Below are 11,853 nucleotides of genomic sequence, written 5' to 3'. Positions count from 1 at the left end.
TTTTCTGAGATTTTGAAAGGGAGAAGATATAGGATCCTTGAAGGGAGAGGGAGGCACAACAGAGGAATAAAAAAAAAAAGTGAGATTGAAAACTTTGTTATGTGATCTTGTCTAAAGTCTGCTCTGCCTGTCTTCAGAAAAGGTGAAAATCACAGCCAAGAAAAGTGAACTAGAACTTCATCTTTGTCTTTGAAAATACCTCTGATGTCTAGATAATCTGATGATAAAATAACTCCTCAGAAGGAAAAACATTTTTAAATCTTAAGATTCTGTTTTTTTTAATTACTAATGTGATTTTACTGAACTTTTAATGAGATGATGGCTTCTAATTGATGAAAAGGAAGTGAATTCTTGTTTCGACTTTTGACCATAGAGATTTGCTGCTGTGATAATGAGGATTCGAGAGCCCAGGACAACGGCACTTATATTTAGTTCTGGGAAAATGGTCTGCACGGGAGCCAAAAGGTACGAAGTCCCATGTTATCACCTTAAAAAATTACCTAAATTGGGTGGCATTATTAGAAAAATGTGGTTCTGGCCAGGGGTGGTGACACATACAGTAACTCTAGCTCCCCAGAAAGCTGAGGCTGGCAGGTTACGTGAGCTCTGGAGTTCTGAGGTATAATGGGCTATGTCAATCGGGTATCTGTCCTAAGTTCAGCACTGACACATTGAGCCCTAGGGAGCGGGTGCCATCATGCTGCCTTTTGTTGTTATTCAGTCGTTTTTACTTCTGTCTGATTCCCCATGACTCATTTAGTGTTTTCTTGGCAGAGATACTTGAGTGGTTTGCCATTTCCTTCTCCAGCTTATTTTTTTTTTTTTTTACAGAGGAGGAAACTGAGGCAAAGAGGGTTAAGTGACTTGCCCAGGGTCACATAACTAGTAAGTGTCTGAGGCCAGATTTAAACTCAGGAGGATGAGTCTTCCTGACTCCTGGCCTGGCACTCTATTCATTGTGTCACCAATTACCCTATTCCATGCTGCCAAAGGAGATTCAAACTGGCCCAGGTCAGAAATGGAATAAGGCAAAGCTTCTATCCTGATTAGAATCAGGATTGGGCCTGTGAGAGATCACTGCATTCCCAGATTGAAATACGGAAATAGTCTTTTAAAAAATGTCCTGATACAGAACACAGTAGTTCTATTCTAAGGGTTTGGTTTAAGTGTTAGACTTTATTGCTGCTAATTAAAACAACAACAACAACAACTAATATTTTGTCCCTACCCAAAATCCATGTGCATGACTTCCAAGATCTTGACTTCTGAAGTTACCGTCCCAGGTCACTAACTTCTGTTCTTTCATTCCTATTGAACCCATTCTTCTTCTTCATTGTGACCTCCAGTCACAGATCATTGATTTTGGAGCTGGAATAGCTGGAAAGAATGGTGTTTGTCTATGACAGTGTCCTCAATTTAGATGAAGCCCAAAGGAAGTGGCTTTCCCAAAGATATATGAATAGTTGACAGAGCCAGGACTAACACTCATCTACCAGTCTTTTAAGTTATTTTCAGGCCTTATTCAACCTGTGCACTAGCCCCCTCCGAGCTCCACCTGACTATCTGTCACAGCAATTTAAGGTAGAGAAAGAAACCATATTGCAGGGGGTTGAACTGTCCACTTGTCCCCTCCAAATAAAGTGGATCTCCATTAGGGTCGTTCAATCTGAGTCTTGCTGATGCCTCAGAATTCCTTGTCCTACCCCATCTACACCTTGCAAATTCCCAATCCTATGTAGATTCTACCATCTGCTTTCTTAGCATGGGTTCCCAAGCTGCCTAGTATTTCTGAAGAAAATCACACTATAATATGCTAATTGATTCCCTTACAAACTCATGTTGTCTAACCTCAGCTGGGACTTTGGTGCTGCTCAGCTCCCCTTTTGCTTTTCTCTAAGTAACTCCCTGTAGAAATCCCCACAGTGATCTATACCTTTTCTACTTCAGCTCTATGCCTACTGTCCTCATTTTTAATAATCACTCAGGTTGAGAAGATAGAGGCCTTCCTACTTTAGCTTCTTCTTTCTCTATATCAGTCTTTCAATAGATCTTCATCTCTTCATTCTTCCTTGCTTTCTATTTCAGAGGGAGAGCTGTCCTTCTACCTTTACAGAGTTACTCCTATTCCATCATAAGGGAGCTTACCTAGCAATTATCCACTCCCTTTCTCTCCCACATCTTCCATTTCTCTCTTTCCATTAAGACTACCTCCTCTAACTACAAATATACTCATGTCTCCCTTGTCTTAAAAAATAACCCCAAAATTCTCCTTCATTCCTGCTACTCCTGAACTTCAATACTTTTTTTCCCTTCCTTTTACTAATATACATATTAAAAGAGTAATCTGGCTATGTGATCCTGGGCAAAGCACTTAATTTTTCTCAGCCTTGGTTTCTTCATCTATAAAAATCAGGGATAATAATGGCACCCACCTCCCAGGGCTGTTGTGAGGATCAAAAGAAATAACAGAAGAACAGTGCTTCACAATCCTTAAAATGCTATTTAAATGCTAATCATCATTATTATTTAGAGTCCTCTACATTCCTAAGTGAGAAGCTCAGGACCATTAAATCACTATGCAATTGTTCAAATGTAATATAGTCTCATCTCTTCCTACTCAATCCTGAATCTATTTCATTCCATATGCAATGCCTTTCCAAGACATATATATTGATAGCCTAACTCTATGGGCTGTCCAAGATATATTTCATAATCCAAGAAATATGCGTTTTTTTTCTTTTGTACTGATCAAGAGATTCTTTTTTTAAGCAGTGTTCAGGGATTTATTAAACAACATTACTACATAATACATAATTTAGCATAATGCAACATGTCTGTGGCTCTGGTTGAAGGGACCCTGTGATTTCTTTTCTTTTCTTTTTTTTTTTTAATAACAGTTCACATTTATTAGCACCCAACCCACATACAACCCCTCTCTCCCTTTCATTCTCATTGGGGAAAAACAAGAAAAACAAAACCTTCATTAAAATAACATGCTATATGTACGTGTGTGTGTGTGTGTGTAAGTAATTCTGCATCTTGAGTCCATCCCCTCTTTGTCAGGAGATGCGTAACACTCGTCATCGTTAGTACTCTGGAAACATGGATGGTCATTACATTGATCAGAGTTCTTATGTCTTTCAAAGTTATTTGTCTTTACAATATTATTATTATTGTATAAATTATTCTTCTGGTTCATCTCACTTCATTCTGCATCAGTTAATATAAGTTTCTCTATGTTTCTCTGAGCCCACCTCTTGTCATTTCCTACAGCACAATATTCCATTATATTCATATACCATAATTTATTCAGTTATTCCCCAACTGATAGATACCCCTTAGTCTCTAATTGTCTACCACTACAAAAAGGACTACTATATATATATTTTTGTCCATGTAGGTCCTTTTCCTCTTTTTTTGATCTCTTTGGTGAATATGCTTGGTAGTGCTATCAGTGAGTCAGAGGATATATACAGTATAGTGACTCTTTGGGCATAGTTCCAAATTGCTTTCCAAAATGGCTAGACCAGTTCACTTCATCACTAATAGTACAGTAATGTTACTATTTTCCCACATCTCCTCCAACATTTATCATTTTCTGTTTTTGTCATCTTTGCCAGTCTGGTAGGTGTGAGATGAAACTTTAGAGTTGCTTTAATTTGCTTTTCTCTTATTAGTGATTTAGAACATTTTTTCATATGGTTGATAGTTTGAGTGTTCTTTTGAAAAGTGTCTGCAGTGTGTTTTTCATCCACTTTGATTTTTCAAACTGATTTTTCAAATCATATGGATCTCACTAAGGAGGATTTATGGTTTTTCAAGACTTGATTTAAATGCTACAGTGTCATCCACAAATAGGAGTGTTTGAGAGAATCTTCTCAAGGCACTCCATAACAGTGAATATGTGAGGTGAGCATAGGTCTCTAAATTTTTCTCTCAATTATTACTCATTTGAACAAAGTTTTCTAGTCACATAGACCATAGAATCTTGTATAACTTTGGCATGTAGATTGTACACACCTAGTTTGGATATAACCTTTAAAGACTGTGTTTTATTCTACCAAGTTAAATGATTTTAAATATGTGTGTGCATGTATGTAATGGCTAGGTGATGCAATGGATAGAGTGGCAGACCTGGAAGTAGGAAGACCTGAGTTCAATTCCAGGCTTAGTCACTTACTAGCTATGTGACCCTGGGCCAGTCATTTAACCACTGTCTGAATTAGTTTCCTCAGAGCTAAGGCCCAGCAAGCAGGCTGTACTCTGATATGGAATATGGGGATAATAACAGCACCCACCTCTCAAGGTTGTTATAAAGATAAACTGAGATAGTATTTATAAACTGCTTTACAAACCTTGAAGTGCTATATGAATGTTAGTTGCTATTATTATTATAACACATATGTAATAAATTTAACAATACAAGTGTTTAAAAATCCAGTTTTATATTAGGAGTCATCTATTTTTCCTTCATTGGGTCCTGATTCTGTTCAAGTTCTGGACAGGGAGAGAGGGGGAGGAAGTACCTATTCATTCCCTCCTTCCCACTTGGTGATCTCATCTACTCCTAAGCTCCAGTCATCACAGAAGTTCAAATACATAAATCTAAATCTATCTATCCCTAACCACACCTTTTTTGCTAAGCTCTAGAATCAGATTTTCAACTGCTTGCTTGAGAACTCCAACTGGATGTCCCATCATTCATTCAAGGTAAACATTTCTGTATTAGCTGTGTGACCCTGGGCAAGTCACTTAACCCCAATTGCCTCTTCCCCCCACCCAAAAAAAAAAAGATAAACATTTCTAAAGCCAATGCATGATCCTCTGCTAACCTAAGTGTTATTATCTACTTCTGTTAGGGGCACAACCAGAAACTGTCTTGGTTATTCATGATTAAAGCTTTCGAGTTCTTCTTATCTTCTTGATCTCTTTTGCCTGTGAGGTCCAATCAGTGACCTAATCCTGTTGATTCTAATTCAACTCCAACTGCCTTGCTTTAGGCCTTCATTCACTACTGAATGACTGTAGTGGCCTCCTAGTTAGTCTCTCTGCTGATCTATACATTCCAGAGTTGTCTTATTGTCCTGCTCAAAATTTGTCGGTGGCTATAATTACCTGCACATTCCTTAACCTGACATTAAAGGTCTTTCACAATCTGGCACCATTATCTACAATCTAGCCTCATTATCCACCATTCTCCTCTTCAAAAGTGATGTCCAAACATACTGAACTCTTTGTCATTGTTGGCTGCCTTGGGCTCATGGTGTTCCCTTCATTAAAATATTCTTGTGCCTTCTATCTCAGACTATACTAGGTTCGGCTCACATACAACATGTTGAACAAAGATTTTCCCTAGCTTTCATTCTCCCTTTACCCAAGCATATTGAAATCTCTGTCTCCTCTGTTCTCCTAGATAATTTGACACTTAAGTCTTTTGACATAGAATTAAAGTTGTCTCATGGCTTACCACAGAAAGAATACCGAATTTAGTCAGTTTTATTTCCTAGCCATGTAGCCTTGAGCTACTTGTACCACTTCTCTGATTCTGTTTTCTCATCTGTAAAATAGGAACAGGGATTTTTGCATTATGTAACTCACTGTACTGTTGAGAGAAAAGTGACTTTATATAGTGCTTAAAAGGCTACAGATATTAAATGTCATTGTTACTCTTCCACCCTCTACTTAGATCTAAGTTCCTTTAGTTTAGAAAGTCTCTCTCCCTCTCCCTCCTTTCTCTCTCTCTTTCCCCCTCTCTCCTATCTCCCTTCCCCCCATTTTCTCTCTCGTCCTCCCCCCTTCCCTCTTTCCCCTCTTCTTTTCAGTTTTAGGACTATCTTTAGATGGAGGAATCCACTTAGTTCACCAACTCCCTTCCTTCTACATTCTGCTCTGTTTCTCTATACCCCTGCCCCCAACTCAGATCTGATGAATGTCATGGCTGTACCTAGTCACTGCTGTGTACTACAACTTTCTAATCATTTTCTTCCCATTTGGGGTTGTCAAGATATTAGGAGAGACACATTCTTTGTCTAGAGCTAAGGCCCAGCAAGCAGGCTGTGCTATGAGCTTAGCATAACAACAATCCTTTGAACTCACTCTCTGGATGATCTCGGCTCCAGCAAAATCCCAGAATTGTTTCACAACAGCATCAGGTGGTCTCTGAGCTTGGACAAGCACCTGTAGTACCCATGTTCACATTGTTGTTACCCCTCACTGTCAGGGCTACAGCTCACTACGCAGCCGTTGGTAAAAATATTGAGATCTTCCCACACTGCCTTGGCGCCCCCCATACACACTAGGGGGCTGGGCTCTGGCGCATGTGTGAGCTTGCTGTTTTCCTCACTCTGAAATTAATTAAACTTCCGTTTGATTTCTGACTCTCCTGTCTCTTGAGTGCTTTGTTTGGCTCTGGTCACCCAGAAGTTAGAGACTAGTTCTGGTCTGGTTGACAGGGTCTGAGTTAAAAGGCGGCAGATCTATAGTAAAAAATATTCAGTAATCAGGTTATATAATGGACATATTTTGGAAATCTGTCAAGGATGCAACTCTTGACACACACACACACACCCCCACACCCACACCCACACACACACACACCCAGACACTCTATAGCACTTATTTAGCATTTACACTGTCATTTATGATTTTTCTCATGTGCATAAGTCTTATTCAGCCACCTACTTCATAAGCTCCTTGACAGCAGAACCCCTTCGAGCACCTAAAAACAGTACCTTGAAGATTGTACACACTAGTGTGTGTGTTTTAAATAAATTAAGAACCATTTTGGAATTTATCTTAAGACCTCTCATGTGTTTATGCCCCTTTCCAGTGAAGAATTGTCTCGACTTGCAGCAAGAAAATTTGCCCGTGTGGTACAAAAGCTTGGATTTCCTGCCAGATTTCTGGATTTTAAAATCCAGAACATGGTTGGAAGCTGTGATATGAGGTTTCCCATCAGGTTGGAAAGCTTGGCGCTCACTCATCAGCAGTTCAGTAGGTATGGTAGCCATCTCTATGACCTTGGTTAATTTAAAGTTAAAACTCATTTCATCATATAATGTGTCATTTGGAAGATGTTAGGTTTTTTTTTTTTTTTGAACTGGAAGACAGAATAGAAATAGAGATACCTTATTTAAATGGTTATAAAATTATCATATCCCATGTTTCCAATCTTTTAAAAAAAAATCTGTGGGCTTATTTAACATCTTTATTGAACACCTACTGTGTGCAAGGCAATTTGTTGTGACACCATGTAGCAGGAGAGGAAGAGGAGTGTTCACTTGCTAGGACTAATAAAGTTAGCAGAGGGGCAGAGATTCAGGAGGAGTAGGAAGGGAAGGGGAGGGGTTGTGGAATGAAGATTACAAGAGTCAGATGGTCAAGCTGTGTGAGTAGTCTCGCCCAATTCCTATTTTATGGCCTATATTAACAAACCAGAACTGTGTCTAGATTGCAAGGATTCTTAGCCCAAGGTGTGTGTGTATGTGTGTGTGTATGTACACACACACACACACACAAATATTATATACATATATATACATTAAGTATATGTATATATTTATATTCATATACAATAACTATGTTTCTACATAATTGTTTTCCTTTGTAATCCTATGGATTTTATTTTTTGCACTTAAAAACAAACACTACTCTAAGACAGAATCTGTGGACTTCACCAGACCACTGAAGGAATCCATGGCATAAAAAAGGTTAAGAATCTCTGCTCTAGAGCATTTTCATGACTCGTCAGCCCTATCTTGACTATGGGATTACATTTGGTCAGGATACGTACCCTGAGCACATGATCTTCCTAGTCTTATAGCCTCCATGATGTGTGCAAACTTGCCTGGAGCCAATTTGGCTAGGGACTAATGGATGCTTACTTTGGAGAACATCTCTAGGGAAAGGAGGGGGAGGTGTGGCAGCAATATCTCAAGGACCTGCATGTTTCACTATTATAATCATCATCAGTTTCTCATATTAATAGAAAAGTATTTTCAAGTTTACAAAGTACTTAACCTTTCAAAATTGCCCCAACTAGGATTGAAGGAAAGGGGAGAAGGTATCTCACCTTAGGCCCTCTATTGGTTGTCAATCAACCTCATTATTTAGATGCAGCTAGATGATGCAGTGGATAGAGCCTTGGACTTTGAATCAGGAAGACCTAAGTTCAAATCCAGACTCAGACACTTAGCAACTGTGTGACCCTGGTCAGGTCACTTAAGCTCTGTCTGCCTCAGTTTCCTCAATTGCAAAATGGAGATTATAACAGCACCTGACTCCTAGGGTTGTTATTGAGAATCATATAAGATAATATTTGTAAACTCTTAGTATAATACATGGCACACTATAGGATCTTCAATAAATGCTTGTTCTCTTTTCCCTCACCCTCGCATTTATTCCCAGTGATGAGACACCTCTCATTTTGTCCTTAAATGAATTTGAGATAGATTTGCTGCTACCAGTAAAGCAGTCTCCTGTGTGAGAATCAATCCACTTAGAACTGAATTCAGGATTCAAGTCCTAAAGTTCCCCTGGCACTTAGAGATACCAAACTTCTGATTTTCAAGGCGCTGCTGCAGCTTTGACTTCCAGAGACTCAGGGGTGAGGACTGGTAATGGACATTGCTTAGAAATTGTTACAGTGATTTTGATCACATAGATGGAAAATCAGACATGCTATTTATTAACATAGGTAATATGTTAGAAGGTTGGGAGTTTCTAGTCCTCAACCCTTTAGGGAATTATTTTACAAAATAAATGATATTTCAGTGACACAATCAACCAAGCTTTAATTTAGCTCTTTGGCATGTTAATTTGAGGGGGTTTAATTTGGTAGCTGGCTGCCCCTGAACATAATACTGCCAACTCAGGGCTCAGCATTTCCACAGCTTAGCAAATGGCCTTGTGCAGTCTAGCCCCATGTTTCTATTCCACAAATGTTAAGCGCACACTATATACCAGGTGCCTGATTCTGAATTGATGTCTTCTGTTGTCCTCCACTGTGAGGATCTCATTGGTTTGTACAGCAAATTAGACTTTCCTGGCAACTCTGGCTCCAGCTACCTCTGGGTGGTTTCTTTCTACCTTCTGTAGCTGCCTTGAAAAATATCCCCCTGGCCAAATACCATAAAATAGCCCCTATATTTTGATAACATCTTTCAGATAATCATAGACACAGATCATTAGAGCTGTGGAAAGGACCTTAGAGATGATCTAATTCAAATCCTTTATTTCACGAATAAGTTAACAGGTCCAGAGCAATTGAATCACACAGTTAGTAAATAGGAGAGCCAAGACTAGAGCTTAGAGACCACCAGCTTTTCTACTACAGAGCCCTGTTCAGTTGGGGGAAGACAGGGAGAGAAAAGAAAGAGAAGACTCCAACCTGAGCTCGAGAGGGCAAAGTATAGAAAATGTAGAGATCTTAGACCAGAGGGCATCTTCTTCTCTTTTCAATGTATATCCCTATAGGACTATGGCAGCAGAATCACAGAGGCAGTAATTTAGAGCTGGGAAGGACCTTTAAATCCATCTGGTCCAACCACCTTATTTTATAGATGAAGAACATAAGAGATAAATTAAATGGCTTGCCCAGGGTCACACAGGTACTAAGTGCCAGAGGCAGAATTTGAACCTGATGTCTCCTCACTCAAGATCAAGATCCAGGGGTCTTCCCACCATATCAAGCTCCCCAGAAGGGAGAAGATATTAAAAGCTCTACTGAGGTCTCCATCTGCTAAAAGCATTTGAACCTCCACTTACAAACAAGCCAAATTAAAAGGCAAAGGGGTTTATCCTTATAGCTGTTTATGGATCATTAGACCGGAGTTAGAGGAAATAAAAAGATCATTGAGTATTATGGTATCATGGATTTAGGGCTAAAATGGACCATAGAGAGCGTGCAAAATTTAAAGTAAAATGTTTAGGTGTCATTACGAAATGAAGCTCAATCAAAGATATTAAACCTCTCTGTAACTTCAGTAGATCATTGGAAGATGAGATTTTATTTATACATATTTTTCTAAAACAAATCCTCTTCTATGAAGAAAGGTAGGATACTCACTTTTACCTCACAATCTGGTTTTTGCTAATTTGCCACTTTGGCTCCTTCTCAAAAAGAGGAGGGATGGGGATGATGCTCTCTGGAATTTGCTTAGGCTATTTCTGCTACACATTTCCAGGACAGACATGTATTTTATGCATAATTTTGTAGCTTATAGAAACTTAGCAGTCAAGGGGAGTTTAGAAGTCATTTAGTCCAATCTTTCACTCCATTCAGAATTCCTTTTGATAATATCCTTGACAGGCCTCTATTCAAACACTTCTAAAGGAACTTGCTGCTTCACAAAACAACCTATTCCTTTGATTGATAGCTTTAATTTGTTCTTTTACTTGAGCTGAAATCTGTCCCTGTACAATGTCTGCCTATTGACAGCAAGGTGCACCTGAACTTAATACCACCCAAGTCACCGCTCAACATTTCCATAGCTTAGCAAATGGCCTTGTGTAGTCTAGCCCCATGTTTCAATTCTTTGCTCCTTTTAATCTTTCTTTTACATGACAGCCTTTCAATTATTAAAAAAAAAACCCCCAAAACTACATGCTTTTCTTTACTAGGCCAAATATATCTGTTTCTCATATGGTACGGCTTAGAATTCCCCTCACCATCCTGGTGATCGTCCTTTGGACATAGTTCACTTTCTTAACGTCTCTTAAATTTTAGTGCCCAGAACTGAATGCAGCACTGGACGTGGTCTGCCCAATATATAGAAACATGTGAGTAGGAGGTCTTAAGGATATTGTATTTGTGCTGACATACCCTGAGATTGGGCAGCCAAGGTCATGCTGACTCATGTTGAGCTTTTGGTCAATTAAAATAGTCTTTTTCAAATCTTCATACTGAGGGGGTGAGAGGTCCCTGGGGACTACCCAAAATTCACCATTATCATCCCAAAGCACCAAGACCTTAAGTACAGAGCACATGGCCCAGACACTCAAAGCTCAGGAGGACTCATAGGTTTGCCTCTATTACATCTAAATTCATATTAAGATTATGTTCTACTTGAACTAAATTAGTTGATGAGTTTATATTCAGATTACTTTAAGACGGCACATGTTAAAATCAATAACCTAAAGATATCAATAATTTTTGAGGTGTTGGATATTGTTAAAATGAGACATTCTACTATTAGGTGAAACTGTTCAGCTGTTATGGGGTAGTGGATTCCCCTTCCCTGGACATCTTCTGACAAAGGCTGGATGACTACTTGCTGATTATATTGTGGAGAGAGTTCTTGTTCGAGTGTAAGATGTACAGATTGAGCCAAATGGCTTCTGAGAGACCTTCCAGATCTGAAATTCTGTGTTTCTTAATAATAGGTTGTATGTTATATCTTCCTTGATATTATGCAAGTGATATTCTCAAAGATGTTGTAATATATAATTTTATATTGAATTTTAAATATGGAATGAAAATAGTTGTCAAGGACTTATAATCTTTTCCTCTGATATCATAACAGTTATGAACCTGAACTATTTCCTGGCCTCATTTATAGAATGGTTAAGCCAAGGATTGTCTTGCTTATCTTTGTATCTGGAAAAGTGGTATTAACAGGTAAGTTCTGGAAATATCTGCAGTCTTCTACACAAATGTGAGTACTTGTCCTTCCAGCTATCTGTAAAAATACATACATAAATATATATATATATATAATATATACATATATATGTATGTGTATATATATATATTTGGTGATTTCAATACTTTTGACATACAGTAAAACTTCATATTGGGGCAGCTAGGTGGCACAGTGGTTAGAGTACTGGTCCTGGAGTCAGAAGGACTTATCT

General features: G+C 38.7%; 1 protein-coding gene across 1 annotated transcript in view; it reads left to right on the top strand.

Annotated features, from left to right (window-relative positions):
* The window catches only part of TBPL2 (TATA-box binding protein like 2), a 66,169-nt gene that overhangs the window by 21,011 nt on the left and 33,305 nt on the right, over positions 1-11,853 (top strand). Inside the window, exons 4-6 of the mRNA XM_027842843.1 lie at positions 374-465; positions 6,830-6,997; positions 11,523-11,617. Of these exons, the coding sequence (XP_027698644.1) occupies positions 374-465; positions 6,830-6,997; positions 11,523-11,617 (355 nt within the window). The remainder of the gene's footprint in view (positions 1-373; positions 466-6,829; positions 6,998-11,522; positions 11,618-11,853) is intronic.

The sequence above is a fragment of the Vombatus ursinus genome, unplaced genomic scaffold, assembly GCF_900497805.2.
Source record: "Vombatus ursinus unplaced genomic scaffold, bare-nosed wombat genome assembly UNPS02014893.1, whole genome shotgun sequence".
NCBI lineage: Eukaryota > Metazoa > Chordata > Mammalia > Diprotodontia > Vombatidae > Vombatus > Vombatus ursinus.
The sequence above is the reverse complement of the archived record's forward strand: the minus strand, read 5'-3'. Positions and strand labels throughout refer to the sequence as shown.